At 35.9% G+C, this 25685-nt stretch overlaps 1 protein-coding gene across 6 annotated transcripts; it reads left to right on the top strand.

Moving 5' to 3' along the window:
• The first annotated feature begins 742 nt into the window (after positions 1-742).
• LOC112750246 (magnesium transporter MRS2-5) lies at positions 743-5788 on the top strand. 6 transcript variants are annotated; one of them, XM_025798877.3, is made up of 7 exons: positions 743-960; positions 1612-2256; positions 2866-2936; positions 4113-4241; positions 4333-4674; positions 4985-5032; positions 5137-5788. In XM_025798877.3, the coding sequence occupies exons 2-7, from the start codon at positions 1824-1826 to the stop codon at positions 5365-5367; spliced, it is 1254 nt and encodes a 417-aa protein (XP_025654662.1). In that variant the 5' UTR covers positions 743-960; positions 1612-1823; the 3' UTR covers positions 5368-5788. The 6 variants fall into 6 exon arrangements, with proteins under 6 accessions (XP_025654662.1, XP_025654665.1, XP_025654664.1 ...); XM_025798880.3 differs by having other exon boundaries at positions 5186-5788; XM_025798878.3 differs by having other exon boundaries at positions 805-978.
• Positions 5789-25685: the final 19897 nt, after the last annotated feature.

Here is a 25685-nt window from a genome sequence, read left to right on the forward strand (position 1 = left end):
AACTATATTTTTCTGATAATATATAAACCTCTTTATTGTGTGCTTTTATAATTTAAGATTTTAAAAGTTTTTTATAGTAATTTTAAAGTAAAAAAAATATATAAATAAGATCACGTTAATATTAAAATAATAAAAAATATTTATCTAATAAATTTTAAAAATAAATAATATATTAACAAAAAATAATATTAATTTTTTAAAAAACAATAGAAAAGCAGTGAGAATTAAATTACAAAAAATAACAAAATAAAGTACGATGAATAAACTAATTTTTTAAAATATTTTCGCAATTTTAATAAACAAAATCTTCGTTATATCAATAATTTGTTGTAACAAATTTAAAAAATTAATTTAAAAATATTATAAATTAATAGACCATATTCAAAGTTTTTTAAAAAATACAACAGAAGCATTATCATTCTGAAAATACTCTTTATATATTTCAGCATGATTGAGAATAAAAATCTACTTTATCGAATATTTCACCTTATATATACCTAGAACTTTAAACTATGATAATTTTGTATTACCTCTTTATTGTGTGTTTTTATAATTTAACATTTAAAATATTTTTTTATAATAATTTTAATTTAAAAATATGATATAAATAAGATCACGTTAATATTAAAATAAAAAAAATATTTATTTAATAAATTTAAAAAATAAATAATATATTAATAAAAAATAAAATTAATTTCTTTAAAACAATAAAAATACAACGGTTAGTGCTTCTGTTTTTTTTCTGGTGCCTCTGTTGAGCCGTTAGTTTTATTTATTTAAATGAAAAATCCCTAGAAATATCCCGTAATTTGTAAAAATCTTCGATTCATAATGCACTTCTATAACATTGATATTCCACCGTACAACCCCTGAAAACCCTCTTCCTTCAATTACCTTAACCGCACTACCATCTACCAAACACTCTCCACAATATGCACTCCTACCAATTCTGTAGTTCTGGTAACTGCACAATAAACCGTAATTTTTTTTTTTCATTTTCGTTTATTAAATTTTTGAGAATATTTTACAATTTCAATTCCAATTATTTTCTGCTTTTGCGTATTGTTTGATAGAAATCATTCTTTATTGCGTTGGTAGCTACAATTACTAAAGATGATGAAATCTTGTTTGAGACTCGGGGAAATTATTAGAGCGGTTAGCGTTGGGTTTTTTAGCATGAGATTTACTTCAAAGATTGGAGAATTGAAACATCTGATTTTTTATAATGAATCAGGTTAAAGCGGTTAACCTGATTGCTAATTTGCTATGGTTCCTCCTCAGGGGAATTAATATGGGTTCTTTGTTAATGTTAGCTTGCTCCGCTAATTTGAGCTTTAATGTGTTGAGGAAAATACTTGAAATTCAGTTATGTATCGGGTTGATCTTAATAACAGGGCATGTATTGCATTTAAAGATGTAGCCATGTAGGCGCATCAAATATTGGTAATAAGTAATAACTAAGTACTGTTAGTATTATACTCTCATCAAAATTTATCTCTTATTATTTTCTATCTTCCGGTTTATATTCCCATTTTCTATGGTTTCTTATTTCGGTAGTTTTTCTACGGGGATTTATGCTTGTCAAACTGACTAACAATTTTTCTATCTTAGGCTTTTAATTTGAGAAGTGCTCCAAGTATGGATCATATCAGGTGGTAGACACGGTTTCTATTTCTAGCTATCACCAGTATCTCAAAGATGTGGTGGAAAATCGTTTTCTGTATTGCATAATTTTTACATAATACTAGTGAAGACAACCCCAGCTTAGAAAAGGAAAAAGAAAAATACTGTATCAGCACAGCGATTGAGAAAGGTATGATGCAATGGAGGAAGCACAAGGCCAGTATTATTCTTCCACTCCACAAGAATCTGCATTATCTCATGATGATGGTGGAGGGAGGTCTCAGCTCAACGGCCAAGGGAATTGCGGGACTGGTATCATAGGCCTGAAGAAGAGAGGTCATGGAACTCGCTCTTGGATAAAAATTGGTCAGGATGGGGGTACTCAGACCGTAACACTTGACAAGGCTACCATTATGAGACATTGTTCTTTGCCTTCCAGAGATCTTAGACTATTGGATCCAATGTTCATTTATCCTTCTACCATATTAGGACGGGAGAAGGCTATTGTTGTAAACCTTGAGCAAATCCGTTGTATAATTACTGCTGATGAGGTCATCCTGATGAATTCATTGGATGGTAGTGTTGGTCAGTATAGGTCAGAATTATGCAATCGGCTTCAGAAAGAAAAAGCTGGTAAGGATTCCAGTTGTTTCTGCCGATTTTTTTGTTAGATTAGTAAGGGTTAAAGATGGTTGCAAAGGGTTCCTGGAGCAAGGCATCTAAAAATATCTGATATCTTTGTATGATATGATCAGTTAGCAATTAGCATACTTAACTCCTGTTTAGCACTTAATTGGAATCGGTAAAATAAAATAAAAAAAAGGAGGGAAAGACACCAAATGATGTGAGTTTGAAGTTCTATTGCGGTATCAATTAGAAAGTTTACTTGATTGAAAGATTTTTATTGTATTGGTTTGTCTAATTTTTATGGCTTATGATAGTAGATCTCTGCCATTTGATCTCTATAATTTCACCTAGCCGACAATGCTTCCTTTTTGTTGTTGTAAAGTATGATACCTTTTCATCCCTTGGTTGCTAACTAGCTATTGTCATTTCTTTCTTAAAAGCAATTTTTTAGTTTGCTACAGTTCCCTGGTATTGTAACTAACCCTCCAGCAAAATGGAAACCACCACAACAAAACCCAAAATTAATTCTGTGAAAGATCCCCCCCCCCCCCCCTTTTCCCCAAGGTAGACAGACACTGCACATAATTTCTTATCAGATTTGCCATTTTTGAACAGATGGTCTGCCTTTTGAGTTTAGAGCGTTGGAAATGGCTCTGGAGTTGACATGCACATCTTTAGATGCTCAGGTATGGCTCAATCAATAATCCTCTTGCGGAACCCTTCACATTCTTGTCTGTGACAGTATATATCTTCGTTTTTATTTAACATTGAAATTGCAATGATTGCCGGTAATTATAGTAGAAGATATGATTTATTGTAAAATATTATTTGATTGAATTTCATCGACTGTATTATATATTTGCCTGCAAGTTTCAGATAACTTAATGGTGGTTACATTGTTTCAACTGCCAACAATTGTTTCCTCCATTCACTCTCAAGCGGGTAAAGCCCTGGAATTAATTTGGCCACACACAGACACAAGAGGGATGGCTTTCAATTAACATCCATGAAAAATAGAAGAAAAGTTCTGTTATTAATTAGAAAATGCATCTCCTTTATTGCAGCCATTAAACCCCTTTCTATATAACAGAAAATTCTAAAAGGATAACCCGATGTCAAAACATCCTGCATTACGCAGAGTCCAATGAAAGGCCTTCTGAAAAGGCTAAATTCTTTGTTTCTAAAATTAAGTTCGGAAGAAATGAAAAGGCATAAGTAAAAAGGGTGGCTTAGTGCACAAAACTCACTCTGTGGGTTCTGGGGAATGTAGATCTATATGGTTTTACCTCCACTTACAACGAGACTATTTAAAGATCTTAACCTGTGACCTGAATCACAAGGCAGTTTCTTTAGTGTGGTTCCAAGGCACAAACAAAATAGAAGAAAGCTGCTAGACAAGCACTACTTAGGTACAATACTGTCATCATCATCAATTTGCAGTAGCTAGGTGCACATACTTATAATTGACATTCCTTTGTCCTGCATCATTTTCTACTTTATTAGTGCTTGTTTTACATGAGAAAAGGGTCAATGTTGCATTTGCTGTCCATGCTCCCGTATAACATAATAATCTCACTTTATGGATTTGATCAATGGAATTTAAGTTGAAATGGGTATACGCTGTTTTAGTGTAAAATTCAGTAGCTTCAAACTAGGAATAACTTTATCAATGCTGTTATTTATTTTTTGAATTATGGTGAGAGTAAATTATATTGAATTTTACCAATCCTCAGGGAAGGTGAGTGTAACCTAACCAATACCCAGCTCCCCTATATGTTTAAAACTTACATTAAGCTCCCTGAAATTTAGGAAATATTAAACCTGATACCCTTGTATTATTAAGAAGGTTTTTTATTTGATAGGTAAAAGAGTTGGAAATGGAAATATATCCTGTGCTAGATGAATTAGCATCGTCTATCAGTACTCTGAATTTAGAACGTGTTCGAAGATTCAAAGGTCATCTCCTTGCTTTGACTCAACGAGTTCAGAAGGTTGATAAATGTAGAATCCCCATCCTTGATTATTTGTGTTATTATTCTATCCTTTTAAACATCTGCAACTAGTAATTTGTGTAATTTCCAGGTACGTGACGAAATAGAACATCTCATGGATGATGATGGTGATATGGCTGAGATGTGCCTTACTGAGAAAAGGAGAAGCTCAGATATGTACCCTCTTAATGATTGTCTTCACACTCTTACATCAAGTAGTGGTAAAGAGATTTCAAAGTCAGCTCCTAATTCACCAGAGCGGTCAATTAGTGGGATCCCAATGTTGCCAAGGGCTTTCAGCATCATTGGAAATTCAGGCAAACATGGTAGTTCAATGGGTTCTTCTGATAATGGAGAAAGGATTCAACCACTGGAAATGTTGCTTGAAGCATACTTTATCGTCATTGATAATACGCTTAACTCATTGTCGTCGGTATGAGAAAGCTGATTCACTCAGCTATAGTATTAAAGTTCACCTACTTTCCTTGTGGCCTACAGTATCATATATTGGATATCATGGTATTTATTATATAACTTGATCATAAAACTGGTTAGCTATGACAAGATTTCTGCTAATCAACTGTTGTCTTGTGTAATGTCTGCCTTTGATTTTTGGTAACGATGAGAAGGCATGATGACTTTTTGCTTAAATTTCAATCTATTTCAAAGCAGCATATGGTTATATTATTTTCAGTGATGTGCTTTCTGCTGACGTTAATCTTTTTCTGCCCCTGATATTCCAGCTTAAAGAATACATTGATGACACAGAAGATTTTATCAATATAAAGTTGGTAAGATTATCAACCTACAATATTCTGCTATCCACTCCTTTTTTTTTTCAAATTCTGTGTAAATGGTGTAAACCAGGGTGTCTTATTTTTCACTCATATTGCAGGGCAATATTCAAAACCGCCTAATACAGTTTGAATTGCTTCTTACTGCAGCTACATTGGTAGCAGCAGTATTTGCTGCTGTGACAGCAGTGTTTGGGATGAACTTTGAAACCACAGTTTTTGACTATCCATCTGGTTTCCATTGGGTTTTGATAGTTACCGGAATCACTTGTGCATCATTGTATTTCTCATTCTTATTCTACTTTAAGTACAAGAAAGTGCTTCCAGGGTAAAATTCAACAGCTCTGAACCTATTCATACATTGAAGCTTTGACCATAATCATCAATCAAGATGCCATTGTTAGACTTGGGCAACTGTCACGGTGCAGGCCAAGTTGTCTCTATAATCACGCGATATTTTGAAGGAGTCGTAAACCTCCCCATCTCTGCTCTTTTTGTACTCGAACAAATTTGAGTGATCGAATGCTGTTAGTTTTATAAACCCGTAGTCGTAATCTCTAAAGATACTCCATTTTTGTCTCGAGGGAAGTAAATGTTGAACCCTAGCACTGCCAGCAACAATGTGTATGGTTCCATTTAAGGGTCCCTTATAGTGGTGCTTTTCTTCATTTGTGCAGATATTCTTTTGCAACATGTAAGCACAAAAACTTTTCTATGTAAAGTATGCATATTCAAAGAAACTAGTTCAAATGATGTTGTGGCATGTTAATGAGAAATGTTCTTGAAACTTCTCATGAACCGTTAGATACATATTTTTATAACGTAGAATTTGATGGGCCTTCATTACAATACCCTAACTCTTTATTTCTATTCTTGCATTTTTATCTCTTAATGTATGTTGAGAAAAACGTTTCAATAAACACTAAAGCAAGGGTGTTTTTGGGCTATTAAAGCGCAAAAAACAAAATAGCATCATTTTAGGAGTGCATATTAAATAGAGGTAATTAAAATTTTAAAGACTAAATTGAGGTTTTCGTGCAAATTTAAGGACCAAATTGAGTATTATACCAAATTGAGACTATATATATATATTTGGAGACCAATTTTATGCAGAAGTCGTGAATAGAAATTGATGACGAAAGCTAATATTAAAAAGGGTCCTGAAATTCTTATGAGGTGCTTTCTTATTGGAATAAACAAAGAAATTGCAGATAAGGTCAAACTTTACCATTATGCAACTATGGAGGATTTAGTCAATTTGGCCATTGAGGTGGAGTAGCTGCAATAATTTATTGCAACTTGGCTCTCTTCGGACTCCAATGCTATAAGGGTTTCTAAAGGAGCAAAGTTTGAGGATAAAACAAAATTCAAGGGTGTAGATTTCAAGAAGAATCTTATAAATTGAGATAAGAAGATGAGTTCTTCTAATTTTATCTTTAATTCTTCTTCAAAGCCAATAACAAAAGAATTTATTGAGTATTCTGTAAATGGATGTGTATTTGGAGGAACCAAAAGTGCAAAATTTCTCAAATGGGTCCTTAGAATGTGAGCAATTTGAAAATCAAGAGAGAAAAGAAAAGAATTTGAGAGAATAAGAAACTGAGAAAGAGAGTGAGTGTTTGAGTAAAAAGAATCAATGTTTGAGTGAGAGCGAGAGTTTTGAGAAAAAATAAGAGAATAGTGAGATAGATGATTCGATGAGAAATAAAGAAATTCATAGCAATAAACCCACTTGTAAGAGAGATCTAGAAAGTTTCAGCTTAGACAAGAGTGCATTAGTGATATTGAATTCTACGGAGTTTGGTTTCTCATATGCCTAACCATGAATTGCGTAGTATTTTTATGCCAATTTTTTAAGGTTTTTCAGATTTATTGGTAAATTATGGAGACATTGATATCAATGAAAAAAAAAAGACAACTAATTTCCAACTTTGGTTAGCAGTTATATGAAACGTGTCTCAAGTATTCAACATATGACAAGGTATTGTACATTTTGCATTTGATAGTTCAAGGATCTTAAACAAAAGGCATGTAAAGTAGACTAATTTGTTGGATTATTTTTCATATGTTCTAGGACAAGGTAATGATAATGTGATTGCTAATGAGTTGCTCAATTTAATCACAACTCTTACTCCTAAATTCTTAGCATTTGATTATATGAATAATTTTTATACAACTATATTTGATTTTTGCTCCATATTTGTTACTTGTGAGAATATTGATTTTAAGTGCCATAGTGGAATATATTTTTGTTGGCCTCATAATCATATGAGTATTGATGGATTTTATTATGATTTTATTGCATGTAAGAAAGTTGAATCTCAAGCTTTCTCGAATATGTTGTGCATTCCTTTGCATATTCTTACTCATACATGGATTAATATTTCTATGAATTTTCTACTTGGTTTGCCTAGGGTTAGTGTTCATACTCTGGCCCAAAATATAAGTCAGGCCCAATATGGTTAAAAAGCCCAATCCAGTATGACGGCCTCGTCCACGCACCCGATCTTTTCTAAGAGGTCGGAACAGATTAACACAGGTAGCTCACACGTAACTAAGTGAGTAACTGCCTCCAAGAATCTCTCACCCACTTCTAGAAGGGAGATCTCAACAACCCTAAGATAAAGGGACAGTTATCCACCATCAGAAATGGAACTACTTCAACGGTGGTTATTGGTTCGTACCCTATAAATACACTGATACACTCAGGTAAACTTAAGTTCCAATACACGAAAACCTGCTTAACCCTTTGCTGACTTAGGCATCGGAGTGTCTTGCAGGTACCACCCCCTACCTTCTCGCAAACAACTCAGACGACAACCACAAGACGTGGGACAAGTCGGAGTACGTTGCATTGAGGATTTGGGCCTCACATACAATCCCAAAGTCGACCTAATTTCAGGTAACACCCGAAACATTGGCTCCGTTGCCGGGGACCTGGGAATCAACGTTCCATGGTAGACGATCAATGTGAAGACGGACACACTGCGTCCGAGTCAGACTAGGAATATCAAGACATGGTCAACGACGACCAAGCCTTAGTAATACCCTAGCCAAGAAAGGAGGAGCCGCATAGGGAGGGCCCCTCCGACAACCAAAGGAGAATCCCGTCCGAAGTCTGCCTCTCTGAAGGGGAAAGGCAGCGTTATGATGTTGACCTCATGGGATGGCTACAAAGACATCAGGGCCGGCTTGAGTAGCTGGAACAGGAGTTAGAGCGACAGCGTGAAGTAGAGAGAAGCTTGGAGAGATCAAAAGGCGAAGAGAGTTGGAAGAGAAGCTCTCAAAACTAGAATCTAACCTTCGCAATAAGGAGGGTCGTACTGCTAGGGAAGATAGCCCCCTAGGGGGAGAAAACCCATTTACGGAGGACATCATGCGGGCTAAAGTTTCCAGAAACTTTAAAATCCCTGACATGAACCTGTATGATGGAACAACCGACCCGAAACACCACCTCAGCAATTTCAAAAGTCGGATGTACTTAGCAGACGCCTCGGATGCTACTCACTGCAAGGCTTTTCCGACAACATTGACTAAAGCTGCTATGAAGTAATTGGATAGCCTGCCCCCAAGATTGGTATCTAGTTTCGACGATCTCTTGCGCAAATTCCTTACCCAATTTTCGATCAAGAAAGACAAGGTCAAGCATGCTCGTAGCCTACTCAGAGTGAAACAGGAGGTCAGAGAACCCCTGCGAGATTACATGGAGAGATTTAACAAAGCATGCTTGGAAATTCAAGACCTGCCTACTGAGGCGGTAATAATGGGACTCGTCAATGGTCTCCGAGAAGGACCCTTCTCCCAGTCCTTGATTGTGCTTGAACCTTCTACCTGTGTTTGTGACTGAAATTGGTTGAATCTGTGGTGAATTGGATATGGATTGATTTGTTTGGGCCTAGGGTCGTGGTTGATTAGGAGATGGGCCGAAGGCCATGTTTGATTTGAGTTTTTGTTTTAGAAAAGTATGAAAAACTAAACTGGTTCAACATAGACTTAATGAACATATGCCTGGAACAATTTGGTCATTCATGCTGTCTAGGAAAAACTTTTAAAAAGGCTTTCAGATTTATGAGAAATTAACAATTTTTCCCTTTCAAAAAGGATATCGGATTTTGAATATTAAATCTTTAGTTTTGAATAGGTGCATAAGGCATTTATTAATCACTGCACTTTAAAAACGGTCTTATTTTCGTATCTTATTATAGCAATTCTGTGACCCTATAGTGAGAACCCTTTCGAGGACGATGTTCTCACTTCCCTACAAGTTTTTCCCTTTTCAAGATATGGACGATGAAGCTTTAGAAGAGTTATATTCATTTTCTGTTTATTCGATATTATTTTGTATTCTCTTAGGTATTATTGTTCCCTTGCCTTTATTTTTAGAAATTTTTGCCAGAGGGATAGGAGTTTTGATATGTGAAGTTTGTATATTGGTATGATGGATATATATATATATATATATATATATATATATATATATATATATATATATATAAATATATATATATATATATATATATATATATAGTATTGGGTAAGCATTGTAATCTGTATTGTAACATATGGATCTATGTTTTGAATATTCAGTTTCAGTTTTAAACAGGCTCATATTTTAGTACTAAATATTTTAAGAGTCGTCGTAATACCCGAGCTATCAGAGTGGCATAGCCAGAAGGGTGACTTTTGATAGTTAGGATGTTACATGTAACAACCCCGGTTTTCGAGTACGCGAGATCTTTTCTGAAAGAACGGATTCCTCCGGAGGATCAGTAAGGGGAGAACCTCTGATATATCATCAAGTATCTCGATCCTCATTGTTGTTACGTCTTCTTTAAGCTAGAACTTTTTAGGCAAGCTCAATAATGCAGTCACAAAGAACCTAGTTTTTGAACCGTATCAATTTGAAGTTTTGATCCTATTTTTCGTAAATAATCTCAGTTTGATGAACCGGACTCGATTCATGAGAGAAGAGAGATAATAGGATAATATTATCATTATATTAGTATTAGAAGCTTCTTGAATGATATTATAAGGTTACCTGGTTAGTTTTAGCTAAAAATCGAAAATCGGTTTAACCGGGTTCACAGTTTACTGGTGCAGTTTAGCACCAGCACTCTCTGATGACTTTAGCAATGCTAAGGCCTCATTATACATGTTTTATTCTCATCATAAATATGTTACTAGTGTCATTTATGCTAGTAGCTCAGAAAATAATTTTTAGAGATGTTTTTATAAGTGTTCCGATATACCTAGTTTTAGTAGTTGTACACCAGAGATATTTTAATATTATTTTAATCCACCTCCAAGCCAACCAATCACAACTCACCTTACACTCCCAAAATCTCCAAGGCTGTCTCATTTCTAAATTTTGGCCGAAAATAACAAGAGAGAAAAGAGAGAAACTTTGATGAACACTTAATCTTCAAATCTTGATTTCTTCTGAACTAAAACTCAAATCAAAATTACGATTTCACCAAAATGATCCTTTCTTCTTCATCTACATAATGATGTAACTTACCAAGGCTGGAAATAAGGTGAGATGGCTGTTCCTTTCCCCTTTGAATTCGGTTTTCAAGGAAACATGCTTAAACATGTGTTTTCTTGATGTTCTTCCTTAGGAATCATGCTTAACTTGACTTGAGAGCCAAGAAACGTTAATTTCTAGCAAGTTTAAAGTGAGAAATCCCTTCCTAAGATGCTGAGAAAGATTTGGTTAGTTGAGGGTTTTTGGATTTAAAGTTATTCTTGATGTGATTTAGGAGGAAAAAGTGCTTAAGGACCACCTAAGGACATAACCGAATTAGGAGCAGCAAAACCAAGTAGGGTGTGACAAAATTAATCTTGATTATTTGTGTTTGAGTTGTGTGAATTTTGTATGATTTTTCTGTGCTAAAAATTGGTTGCATTCATGATTGATTCTTGGTGAAATTTTGATGAAATTTGATAAAATTCAAGCTATGAATTTGTGTTCTTGGGTACAGCTGGAAACCGAAACCCTAGACCTTAAATTGGGATTCAATTTGTGTTAAAATCATGTAGAAAAGATGGGGTTTTAGTGGCTGCTAAATTATTATGAATTATGGTAAAAATCAGTTGCTGAAAAGATTGAAAAATGGGTAAAAACAAAGAAAGAATTTGAAAAATTTATGAAGAACATGAAAAACACTTTGAGTGTGATGAAGAACATTGAAGAACACCTTTTAGATCTTAAAAAGGACAAGGTTGTAATTATTTTGGTGTTTGAGGGGTTATTTGGTAATTTTCAGAAGTTAGGGTGGTTAAAGTAGAAATATTAAAAGTTACGGGTAGTTAAAAGTGAATTTTAAAGGTTAAAAGTTAAAGTAGGGAAAATTTAATGATAAAATAATAAAAATAATAAAATATTAAATAATAATATTTAATTAAAAATAATATTTGAATACAAAATAATAAAACAATGTGGAAAAGGCAGTTTTCTGTAAGAACTTTAGAAAGACAACTTTAAGCGCAGAATCTCGTAATTACCTTCATAAAACACTTAGGGAGTGGAAACAACATGTTAGTGAGGCAAAGATAAATGAAAGATAGAAAGTTAAAGAAAAGATAAAAACCAAAGAAAAAGTTTGTAAAGTTTTAATGACAGAAAAACAGACAGAAAGTAGTGAACGAACAAGGGCAACATAGTTAGTCCTTGAGTTACGACTAGGGTTGTGTATTATATGAAAAGTTAAACTGTTTCAGTATAAACTTAATGAACCTATACTTGGGACAGACTAACTATTCATACCGAAAATTTACATAAGCTTTAAAATACATACGTTAAGCAGAGACATCAGAGCAGAATAAAGTAACACAGAGAACAGAGTAAGCAGAGTAAAGTAAAGAGATAAAGAAAAAAAAAGAGTAATATAGATACAAAGGAAAGAGTAATACAATAAAGAGATATTTGTTTTATGTACATTTGTTGCTTGAGGCAACCCAAGAGATGTTTGCTTATTCATTTGTTGCATTAAGGCAACTCCAGAATTATTTGTATGCTCATCTGCTGCATTGAGACAGTTAGATAAATAGTGGTACGACCGCAGAATGTTTTCCAGTGCTACACAGCTATTGAGAGCTATACTTGCAACTGATAACCTGGGATCACTTCCATAGGATATTAATTCATACACGGCTAGAATGTCGCACCTGTAACGCAAGGATTGCTTACAGAGGATATGATTTCATACACGGCTAGAATGCCGCCACCTGTAAGGCAGAGTTTGCTTACAGAGGATATGACGCATACGTCGGTTAGTGAGAACTGTACCTATGCTGACTGGAAAACCATACCCGTTTCAGCTGATTCGGGTTACGTCGGGAGCGGGTATAAACCGACAAATGAGCTAATTACCTACATTAAGGCTAGACATGCATCATACTTGATTGTGCATTTCTTCCATTATGTTTGTTGTATGAATGTATGATTTCTTTGTGTGTATTCTATTCTTTGTGTTTGTGTTATTTTCTTGTATTCTTCTATTTGTGTTCTGCTATCTGTTTTCTCTATCTTCTCTATTTATCTGTATCTTCTATTTACTGCTTTCTGTATTCTACTATTTACCTGCAAAACAACACGGAATTAATGAACTTAAATAATAACCCTGGCCCTACTAAGAACTCTCCAGTTCTTACCCCTTCTCTCTCCCTTCCCCCTTCAGATGGAAGTAAGAGTACCTTACCGTAGTTTGTTGATGATGGTTCTGCAAAGATGATTCCGCTCTAGATAGTCTTCTGAGTCTAGGGTGAATCTCGTTCTCTGTTTATATGTATATACTGTGAGACCAGCCAATGTCTGCATCCCGTTTGTACGTGAACTTTAACCTAAATCCTGTGTACGAGACTCCAGTTGTGGGGCTACTTGATGAGGTACCAAAGAGACGTCCTATAGCAATGTTTGATCGTGCAGAGGAGTAGCAGATGATGTTCTACCTTTTGATGATGTTCTACCTGACTTGAGTTTTGAAGACTTAGAACGTACTTTCCCTCGCTTTAGTAGTTTAGAGGGACTAGGTGAGTATAGAGTCTAGGCTAGCCTAGGTGCCAGCTTAGGGACCTCTTGAACAGGTCAGGACCTGGGATGTTGTATGTATGTATATGTATATAGTTATTATCTAGCTATATCTAGGGGTGTTCTAACTAAAAGTCTAGACTCTGATAAAAGGCTGGGTCACTGAATGTTATTAGCTGCTTGTGATGTATTTATGTGTAGTTGTTTATAACTGTTTTATCTGTTATCAGTTGTGAGTTGATTATGAATGATTTCGTCTATTAATCCAAACATTTTCAAAAAAAATACCTCGCAAATTAACTATGCTTTTAACAACGAATCAGGCTCATATGATAAATAATAGATAATAATTAGGAAGACAAATTGGTAGCGCTTAGTTTCCGGTATGATCTAGACATATTGAAAATTGGGTTGTTACAATTTGGTATCAGAGCAGTTCGTTCCCATTTGAGCCTGGGGAGTGGATTGACTATGCTTCATTGCATACTCTATTGTGTGTCTCATGCGTATAGGATATCCGAGTGATATATGTTGCAAGATTGTTTCTGTATTTTCATTTTGGGAATGTTCACACTTGACTTGAAGTGTTAAGACTGATCACCTTAACAATGATTGTTTGGTGTGAACAGGACTACAATGGGTTCACGGAGACGAGGCATACGGGAAAGAATTCCTAATGTTAACTTCGAGAGGGAACAGGAAATGTTTATGGCTACCATGAACAACGTGGCTGAAGCATTACGTGAAGATGCGGTAGCAGCGGCTAGGGCTGTTGAACGTCTTGGAATGAGAAATGGGAATGAGAATGAATACGGAGAAGATAATGGGAATGATGAGAATAACTTAGGGCATCCTGAAAGACCTATGACCCTTGCAACCTTTCTGAAGGTTAATCCGCCTAAGTTCAAGGGTACACTTGTTGCTACTGACGCTGATAACTGGTTTCAAGGTATTACATAAACCCTGCATGTAAGCAATACGGAAAAGAGCATGGTAACAGGTCTTGCCAGTTTGGATCACCTAACTGCTATGCTTGTGGAGAACTTGGACATATTTCCAAGGATTGTTCGAAGGGATTTACTCGAAATCCAGTCAAAACCCAACAACAAGGACGAGTGTTTGCTTTCACTATTGACGATGTTGTGCGATCGGACGCCCTCATTTAAGGTCAGCGTTATGTCAAGAATCGATTTCTAACTGTACTGTATGATTCAGATGCATCGCATTCTTTATTTCTCTAATTGTTGCTCCTGAGTTAGGATTATATTTCTTTAAATTAAATTTTCACTTGATTGTTCATACACCTGCAATCCAAAATTGCTTTGACCAGTTTAATGTACCTGCAAGTACCACTTGCTATTAGGAATAGGATTTTTATACATGATATAATCTGTTTGCCTCTATGTGGTTTAGAAGTTATTTTAGGATTAGATTGGTTATCTAAGTATCATGTTTTCCTTGATTGCTTTAAAAGAACTGCTGTTATTCCATCTGATAGTCTATGTACTAAACCATTTCTGTCCAACACCTTATATCTAAATTCTATAAGAGTTACCTTAGACGGGAGTGATTGTGAGGGGTACGTTCTGTTAGCGGCTAATTCGAATGATAGTGAATTAAGCTTAGAACGAATCCGAATGGTGAAGGAATTTCCGGATGTTTTCTTCGACGACATACCTGAGTTTCCTCCTCAGCGAGAGATAGAATTCAGCGTTGATCTAGTACCTGGAACCGGACCGATTTCCATAGCACCGTACCGGATGTCACCATTGCTTGTAGAGTTGAAGAAGCTGTGAGATAGGATCGTAGTGGCCTATGGAGGTACAAGAACAAAATTTGTGTGCCTAACTCTGGAGAATTGTGACAAAAGATTCTTGCTGAAGCTCACCAAAGTAGATTTTCTATGCATCCTAGAGTGACAAAGATGTATCAAGATTTGAAATGAATGTTCTGGTGGCCGGGCTTAAAGAAAGAGGTAGTTGGTTATGCCTCAAAATGTTTAACCTGCCAGAAGGTGAAGGTGGAACATCAGAAGTCGTCAGGAACCCTGCAACCCTTAGAAATACCAAAATGGAAATGCGAGCAGATTACTATGGATTTTGTCACGGGATTGCCAAGGACCTCAACAGGACACGATGCCATATGGGTAATTGTGGACAGGTTGACAAAGTCAGCGCACTTCCTTCCAATTCGAGTTGACTATACTTTAGAAAGGTTGGAACGAATATATATTCAAGAAATCATACGACTGCACGGGATACCTTCGTAAATTGTCTCAGATCGAGTTTCGAGGTTTACTACTAGATTCTGGGGAGCTTTTTAGAAAGCGTTGGGAACAGAATTACACACGAGTATAGCTTACCATCCTCAGATAGAAGGACAATCAGAGCAGACAATCCAGATGTTAGAAGACATGTTACGATCATGTATGATAGACAACCAAAGCAGCTGGGATAAGTATTTGCTGTTGGTCGAATTCATCAACAACAATAGTTGCCAATAAAGTATCGGTATGGCACCATATGAAGATCTCTATGGAAGAAGATGTCGGACACCATTGTGTTGGAATGACGACGGAGAAGCTAGTGTCTTAGGTCCAGACATAGTGTAAGAAACTACTGAGAAGATAAAGGAGATTCGTCAGAAGATCCAGACAGCACAAAGCCGTCAAAAGAGCTATGCCAATAATAGACGTAGACCCTTAGAGTTTAGTGAGGGAAACCATGTCTTTCTAAAAGTAAGTTCGATTACTGGGATAGGTAGAGCCCTTAAGACTAAAAGGCTTAACCCACAATACATAGAACCTTTCCAAACACTTAAAAGAGTCAGTCTAGTAGCTTATCAAATAGCCCTTCCTCCTTATTTATCAAACCATCATGATGTTTTTCATGTCTCGCAACTTTAGAAATATATTCCCGACAAGAGTCATGTTTTACAACCAGAGACAATATAGTTACGAAACGATTTGACATATCAAGCATCACCAGTTCAGAACTTAGAAAGAAGTGATAAGCAGCTAAGAGGCAAAACTGTTCGTTTAGTCAAAGTAGCTTAGAGACAAAGAGGAGAAGAAGAGCACACTTGGGAACTGGAAGATAAGATGAAAGCTGATTACCCTCATCTATTCTCAGGTAACTGAAATTTTGAGGACAAAATTTTCTTTTAGGAGGGTAGAATGTAACAACCCCGGTTTTCGAGTACGCGAGATCTTTTTTAAAAGAATGGATTCCTCCGGAGGATCAGTAAGGGGAGAACCTCTGATATATCATTAAGTATCTCGATTCTCATTGTTGTTACGTCTTCCTTAAGCTAGAACTTTTTGAGGCAAGCTCGATAATGCAGTCACGAAGAACTTAGCTTTTGAACCGTATCGATTTGGAGTTTTGATCCTATTTTTCGTAAATAATCTCAGTTTGATGAACCGGACTCGATTAATGAGAAAAGAGAGATAATAGGATAATATTATCATTATATTAGTATTAGAAGCTTCTTGAATGATATTATAAGGTTACCTGGTTAGTTTTAGTTAAAAATCGAAAATCGGTTTAACCGGGTTCACAGTTTACTTGTGCAGCTTAGCACCAGCACTCTTTGATGACTTTAGGAATGCTAAGGCCTCATTATACATGTTTTATTCTCATAATAAATATGTTACTAGTGTCATTTATGCTAGTAGCTCAGAAAATAATTTTTAGAGATGTTTTTATTAGTGTTCCGATACACCTAGTTTTAGTAGTTGTACACCAGAGATATTTTAATATTATTTTTAATCCACCTCCAAGCCAACCAATCACAACACACCTTACACCCCCAAAACCTCTAAGGCTGTCTCATTTATTCATTTTGGCCGAAAATAACAAGAGAGAAAAGAGAGAAACTTTCATGAACACTTAATCTTCAAAGCTTGATTTCTTCTGAACTAAAACTCAAATCAAAATTCTGATTTCACCAAAATGATCCGTTCTTCTTCATCTACATAACCATGTAACTTATAAAGGCTGGAAATAAGGTGAGATGGCTGTTCCTTTCCCCTTTGAATTTGGTTTTCAAGGAAACATGCTTAAACATGTGTTTTCTTGATATTCTTCCTTAGGAATCATGCTTAACTTGACTTGAGGGCCAAGAAACGTTAATTTCCAGCAAGTTTAAGTTGATAAATTCCTTCCTAAGATGCTGAGAAAGATTCGGTTAGTTGAGGGTTTTTTGATTTGAAGTTGTTCTTGATGTGGTTTAAGAGGAAAAAGTGCTTAAGAACCACCTAAGGACATAACCGAATTAGGAGCAGCAAAACCAGGTAGGGTGTGACGAAATTAATCTTGATTATTTGTGTTTGAGTTGTGTGAATGTTATATGGTTTGTCTATGCTAAAAATTGGTTGCATTCATGATTGATTCTTGGTGAAAATTTGGTGAAATTTTGATGAAATTTGATGAAATTCAAGCTATGAATTTGTGTTCTTGGGTGCAGCTGGAAACCGAAACCCTAGACCTTAAAATGGGGTTCAATTTATGTTAAAATCATGTAGAAAAGATGGGATTTTAGTGGTTGCTAAATTATTATGAATTATGGTAAAAATCGGTTGCTGAAAAGATTGAAAAACGGGTAAAAATAGAGAAAAAATCTGAAAAATTTATGAAGAACATGAAGAACACTTTGAGTGTGATGAAGAACATTGAAGAACAACTATTAGATCTTAAAAAGGGCAAGGTTGTAATTATTTTGGTGTTTGAGGGGTTATTTGGTAATTTTTAGAAGTTAGGGTGGTTAAAGTAGAAATATTAAAAGTTACAGGTGGTAAAAAGTAAATTTTAAAGGTTAAAAGTTAAAGTAGGGTAATTTTTGAAAATTTAATGATAAAATAATAAATAATAATAAAATATTAAATAATAATATTTAATTAAAAAGATAATTTTAATAAAAAATAATAAAATAATACAAAAAAGGCAGTTTTCTGTAAAAACATTAGAAAGACAACTTTAAGCGCAGAATCTCATAATTACCTTCATAAAACACTTAGGGAGTGGTAACAACATGTTAGTGAGGCAAAGATAAGTGAAAGACAGAAAGTTAAAGAAAAGATAAAAACCAAAGAAAAAGTCTGTAAAGTTTTAATGACAGAAAAACAGACAGAAAGTAGGGAATGAACTAGGGCAACATAGTTAGTCCTTGAGTTGCGACTAGGGTTATGTATTATATGAAAAGTTAAACTGTTTCAGTATGAACTTAATGAACCTATACTTGGGACAAGCTAACTATTCATACCGAAATTTACATAAGCTTTAAAATATATACGTTAAGCAGAGACATCAGAGCAGAATAAAGTAACACAGAGAACAGAGTAAGCAGAGTAAAGTAAAGAGATAAAGAAAAAAAAGAGTAATATGGATACAAAGGAAAGAGTAATACAATAAAGAGATATTTGTTTTATGTACATTTGTTGCTTGAGGCAACCCAAGAGATGTTTGCTTATTCATTTGTTGCATTAAGGCAACTCCAGAATTATTTGTATACTTATCTGCTGCATTGAGACAGTCAGATAAATAGTGGTATGACCACAGAACGTTTTCCAGTGCTACACAGCTATTGAGAGCTATACCTGTAACTGATAACCTGGGATCACTTGCAGAGGATATTAATTCATACACGGCTAGAATGCCGCACCTGTAACGCAAGGATTGCTTACAGAGAAAATGATTTCATAGACGGCTAGAATGCCGCCACCTGTAAGGCAGAGTTTGCTTACAGACGATATGACGCATACGTCGGTTAGTGAGAACTGTACCTATGCTGACTGAAAAACCATACCTGTTTCAGCTGCTTCGGGTTATATCGGGAGCGGGTAGAAACCGACAAATGAGATAATTACCTGCATTAGGGCTAGACATGCATCATACTTGGTTGTGCATTTCTTCCATTATGTTTGTTGTATGGATGTATGCTTTCTTTGTGTGTATTCTATTCTTTGTGTTTGTGTTATTTTCTTGTATTCTTCTATTTGTGTTCTGCTATCTGTTTTCTCTATCTTCTCTATTTATCTGTATCTTCTATTTTCTGCTTTTTGTATTATGCTATTTACCTGCAAAACAACACGGAATTAATGAACTTAACTAATAACCCCGGCCCTACTAAGAACTCCCCAGTTCTTACCCTTTCTCTCTCCCTTCCCCCTTCAGATGGAAGTAAGAGTACCTTACCGTAGTTTGTTGATGATGGTTCTGCAAAGAGGATTCCGCTCTAGATAGTCTTCTGAGTCTAGGATGAATCTCATACTCTGTTTATATGTATATACTGTGAGACCAGCCAATGTCTGCACCTCGTTTGTACGTGAACTTTAACCTAAATCCTGTGTACGAGACTCCTGTTGTGTGGCTACTTGATGAGGTACCAAAGAGACGTCCTATAGCAATGTTTGATCGTTCAGAGGAGTAGCAGATGATGTTTTACCTTTTGATGACGTTCCAACTGACTTGAGTTTTGAAGACTTAGAACGTACTTTCCCTCGCTTTAGTAGTTTAGAGGGACTAGGTGAGTATAGAGTCTAGGCTAGCCTAGGTGCCAGCTTAGGGACCTCTTGAATAGGTCAGGACCTGGGATGTTGTATGTATGTATATGTATATAGTTATTATCTAGCTATATCTAGGGGTGTTCTAACTAAAAGTCTATACTCTGATAAAAGGCTGGGTCACTGAATGTTGTTAGCTGCTTGTGATGTATTTATGTGTAGTTGTTTATAACTGTTTTATCTGTTATCAGTTGTGAGTTGATTATGAATGATTCCCTCTATTAATCCAAACATTTTCAAAAAAAATCCCTCGCAAATTAACTATGCTTTTATGAACGAATCAAGCTCATATGATAAATAATAGATAATAATTAGGAAGACAAATTGGTAGCGCTTAGTTTCCGGTATGATCTAGACATATTGAAAATTGGGTCGTTACAATTTGGTATCAGAGCAGTTTGTTCCCATTAGAGCCTGGGAGTGGCCTGACTATGCTTTATTGCATACTCTGTTGTGTGTCTTATTCGTGTAGGATATTCCAGTGATATATGTTGCAAGATTGTTTCTGTATTTTCATTTTGGGAATGTTCACACTTGACTTGAAGTGTTAAGACTGATCACCTTAACAATGATTGTTTGGTGTGAATAGGACTACAATGAGTTCACAGAGACGAGGCGTACGGGAAGGAATTCCTAATGTTAACTACGAGGGGGAACAGGAAACATTTATGGCTACCATGAACAATGTGGCTAAAGTAGTGCGTGAAGCTGCGGTAGCAGCGGCTAGGGCTGTTGAACGTCTTGGAATGAGAAATGGGAATGAGAATGAATACGGAGAAGATAATGGGAATTATGAGAATAACTTAGGACATGCTAAAAGACTTATGACCCTTGCAACCTTTCTGAAGGTTAATCTGCCTAAGTTCAAGGGTACAGTCGTTGCTACTGACGCTGATAACTGGTTTCGAGGTATTGAACGATCACTGAGAACGCAGCATGTTCCGGAAGGACAACACGTGGAGTTTGCTACTTATATGCTCGAGGGAGAAGCTGAGTACTGGTGGCAGGGGATACAGCGACTGCTACAATGTAATGAAGGTGACATTCCTTGGGATATTTTTAAAGATGAATTCTACAAGAAATATTTCCCGAGAGCAGTGCGTGATGCTAAGGAGATAGAGCTTATGCTGCTGAGACAAAGGGATATGACTGTTGTTGAATATGCTCGTAATTTTGCTGACTTGTGTCATTTTTCTAAGACCTGTCAAGGGAATCCTGATGACTTCGAAGAATGGAAGTGCTTGAAGTTTGAAGGAGGCCTTCGTGATGATCTGATGAGTTCAATAGTTCCGCTGGAGATACGTAATTTTGCCGAATTAGTCAACAAGAGCAAGTTAGTGGATGAATTTATTAAGAAAGTGATTGTGGCCAAGGTGAGTCGCCAAGGATTTCCACCAAGGCGTCTTAGCAATCATCAGGCAGCTGGGAGAAGGGTGCATTTTAAAGCACGTGGCATAAGACAGCATAAGAACCTACAAGTTGGTAACATTACTGCTCGATGTACGGGTAAGAATGGAGGTAAAGTAAGGCAAGGCAATGGTAAACGAGCCCATCAGGCTTACATAAACCCTGCATGTAAGCAATACGGAAAAGAGCATGGTAACAGGTCTTGCCAGTTTGGATCACCTAACTGTTATGCTTGTGGAGAACTTGGACATATTGCCAAGGATTGTCCGAAGGGATTTACTCAAAATCCAGTCAAAACCCAACAACAAGGACGAGTGTTTTCTATCACTATTGACGATGTTGTGCAATTGGACGCCCTCATTTAAGGTCAGTGTTATGTCAAGAATCGATTTCTAACTGTACTGTATGATTCGGGTGCATCGCATTCTTTATTTCTCTAACTGTTGCTCCCGAGTTAGGATTATATTTTTTTAAATTAAATTTTCACTTGATTATTCATACACCTGCATTCCAAAATGCTTTGACCAGTTTAATGTACCAGCAAGTACCACTTGCTATTAGGAATAGGACTTTTATACATGATCTAATCTGTTGGCCTCTATGTGGTTTAGAAGTTATTTTAGGATTAGATTGGTTATCTAAGTATCATGTTTTCCTTGATTGCTTTAAAATAACTGCTGTTATTCCATCTGATAGTCTATGTACTAAACCATTTCTGTCCCACACCTTATATCTGAATTCTGTAGGAGTTACCTTAGACGGGAGTGATTGTGAGGGGTACGTTCTGTTAGTGGCTAGCTCGAATGATAGTGAATTAAGCTTAGAACAAATCTGAATGGTGAAGGAATTTCCTGATGTTTTCTTGGATGACATACCTGAGTTTCCTCCTCAGCGAGAGATAGAATTTGACAAATGAAACTCTCGCGCGATCTAGAATTTTCACAAATAAATTCACGTTGTAAGTATAGCTTCTAGACCGACAAGAATTCCTTTCGTACAAAAGTTTTGGTTGTCACAAGTAACAAAACCCAATAAAATTTATAACCGAAGTATTCAAACCTCGGGTCGTCTTCTTAAGGAATTGCAGGGAGGTATGATTTATTATTGGTTATGTAAAACAGTATATTTTTGGGTTTTTGAAATAGGGAACAAGTAATTTAAATAACAAGAAAAATAAATTAATAATTAATAAAATCTCTTGGAAAGATATGAGAAATTGAGGTCCTATCCTAGTTATCTTTATTAGGTGTGATGAGAATTGGATTCTGCTCCCACTTTAATTAACCCTTGCTAAACAAAGGAAAGTCAAGTGGAGAAATTGATTTGATCCTCAGGTCCTAGTCAACTTCTATGGAAAGACTAGAGTTATTGGAGTACAAATTAATCAGCAAAGAATTCCAATTTCAATCAACAGCTGAGTTTGATAACTCAAGTGTTACTAATTACTTAACCAAAGCCAAAAGGGAAGAGAATCTACTCGAATAAAAATGCCTTCAGATTAGAAGCAATAGTAACATAAATAAAAGAAAGAAATCTTAAATCTGAAATACCTCAAATTATATTAAATAAAAAAATCAACTTTAACATGAAGTTCATAAGCCAAATTGAAAAGATAAATAACAATTAAAGTAATAGAATAAATAAAAGTAGAAAATAAATTAAAAAAACATTGAACCTGTGATTGAAAAGAAGTAGCCTAAACATAATAGAAATCCTAAATCCTAATCCTAAGAGGGAGGAGAGAACCTCTCTCTCTAAAAACTACATCTAATCCTAAAATTGTGTATATTGTATCTCTCACTCAGTTGTTCCCTTATTTGATTCCTTCATTCTTTGGTTTATATCCTGTGTTTCTGACTTGGATTTGGGCCGAAAAAGGGTCCAGAAATCGCTGGGGGCGTTTTCTGCAGATTCTTGTACGTGGCGTCTGTCACGCGTGCACGTCATTTGCGTTCTGCTCAAGGCACGCGTCCGCGTCATCCACGCGTACGTGTCGCTGCCATTTCGCACTAGGCACGCGTTCACGTCGTCCATGCGTTCGCGTCGTTGCCTTTTCTTCAAAACTCCATTTTTTTGTATTTTCCTTCCATTTTTGTATGTTTTTTTTCTGTCCTTTAAGCCATTCCTGCCCTATGAAACCTGAAAATACTTAACACACAAATCACAGCATCGAATGGTAATAAAGGGTAATTAAAATTAATATTTTTAAAGTATAGGAAGCATGTTTTTCACATATATCATAAAATAAGGAAGGAATAGTAAAACCATGTAATTTACATGAATAAGTGGGTGAAGAATTGATAGAAACACTCAATTTGAGCACAAATTACATCATAAAATATGGGTTTATCAGAATTCAGCATTGATCTAGTACCTGGAACCGGATCGATTTCCATAACACCGTACCGGATGTCACCATTGCTTGTAGAGCTGAAAAAGCTGTGAGACAGGATCGTAGTGGCCTATGGAGGTACAAGAACATAATTTGTGTGCCTAACTCTAGAGAATTATGACAAAAGATTCTTGCTGAAGCTCACCAAAGTAGATTTTCTATGCATCATGGAGTGACAAAGATGTATCAAGATTTAAAACGAATGTTCTGGTGGCCGGGCTTAAAGAAATAGGCAGTTGGTTATGCTTGAAAATGTTTAACCTTCCAAAAGGTGAAGGTGGAACATCAGAAACCGTCAGGAACCCTACAACCCTTAGAAATACCACAATGGAAATAGGAGCAGATTACTGTGGATTTTGTCACGGGATTGGCAAGGACCTCAACAGGACACGATGCCATCTGGGTAATTGTGGACAGGTTGACAAAGTCAGCGCACTTCCTTCCAATTCATGTTGATTATACTTTAGAAAGGCTGGAATGAATATATATTCAAGAAATCGTACGACTGCACGGGATACCTTCGTAAATTGTCTCAGATCGAGTTTCGAGGTTTACTACTAGATTCTCGGGAGCTTTTTAGAAAGCGTTGGGAACAGAATTGAACACGAGTATAGCATACCATCCTCAGATAGACGGACAATCAGAGCAGACAATCCAGACGTTAGAAGACATGTTACGATCATGTATGATAGACAATCAAAGCAGCTGGGATAAGTATTTGCTGTTGGTCGAATTCGTCAACAATAACAGTTGCCAATAAAGTATCGGTATGGCACCATATGAATATCTCTATGGAAGAAGATGCCGGACACCATTGTGTTGGAATGACGACGGAGAAGCTAGTGTCTTAGGTCCAGACTTAGTGTAAGAAACTACTGAGAAGATAAAGGAGATTCGTCAGAAGATCCAGACAGCACAAAGCCGTCAAAAGAGCTATGCCGATAATAGATGTAGACCCTTAGAGTTTAGTGAGGAAAACCATGTCTTTCTAAAAGTAACTTCGATTACTGGGATAGATAGAGCCCTTAAGACTAAAAGGCTTAACCCACGATACATAGAACCTTTCCAAACACTTAAAAGAGTCAGTCTAGTAGCTTATCAAATAGCCCTTCCTCCTTATTTATCAAACCTTCATGATGTTTTTCATGTTTTGCAACTTAAGAAATATATTCCCGACAAGAGTCAAATTTTACAACCAGAGAGAGTACAGTTACGAAACGATTTGACATATCAAGCATCACCAGTTCAGATCGTAGAAAGAAGTGATAAACAGCTAAGAGGCAAAACTGTTCGCTTAGTCAAAGTAGCTTGGAGACAAAGAGGAGAAGAAGAGCACACTTGGGAACTGAAAGATAAGATGAAAGCTGATTACCCGCATCTATTCTCAGGTAACTAAAATTTTGAGGACAAAATTTTCTTTTAGGAGGGTAGAATGTAACAACCCCGGTTTTCGAGTACGCGAGATCTTTTCTGAAAGAACGGATTCCTCCGGAGGATCAGTAAGGGGAGAACCTCTGATATATCATCAAGTATCTCGATCCTCATTGTCGTTACGTCTTCTTTAAGCTAGAAATTTTTGAGGCAAGCTCGATAATGCAGTCATGAAGAACCTAGTTTTTGAACCATATCGATTTGGAGTTTTGATCCTATTTTTCGTAAATAATCTCAGTTTAATGAACTGGACTCGATTAATGAGAGAAGAGAGATAATAGGATATAATTATCATTATATTAGTATTAGAAGCTTCTTGAATGATATTATAAGGTTACCTGGTGTAGCTTAGTTAAAAATCAAAAATCGATTTAACCGGGTTCAAAGTTTACTGGTGCAGCTTAGCACCAGCACTCTCTGATGACTTTAGTAATGCTAAGGCCTTATTATACATATTTTATTCTCATAATAAATATGTTACTAGTGTCATTTATGCTAGTAGCTCAGAAAATAATTGTTAGAGATGTTTTTATAAGTATTCCGATACACCTAGTTTTAGTAGTTGTACACCAGAGATATTTTAATATTATTTTAATCCACCTCCAAGCCAACCAATCACAACTCACCTTACACCCCCCAAAACCTCCAAGGCTGTCTCATTTCTTCATTTTGGTCGAAAATAACAAGAGAGAAAAGAGAGAAACTTTCATGAACACTTAATCTTCAAAGCTTGATTTCTTCTGAACTAAAACTCAAATCAAAATTCCTATTTCACCAAAATGATCATTTCTTCTTCCTCTACATAACCATGTAACTTATCAAGGCTGGA

This window comes from Arachis hypogaea, chromosome 15 (assembly GCF_003086295.3).
Source record: "Arachis hypogaea cultivar Tifrunner chromosome 15, arahy.Tifrunner.gnm2.J5K5, whole genome shotgun sequence".
Lineage (NCBI taxonomy): Eukaryota > Viridiplantae > Streptophyta > Magnoliopsida > Fabales > Fabaceae > Arachis > Arachis hypogaea.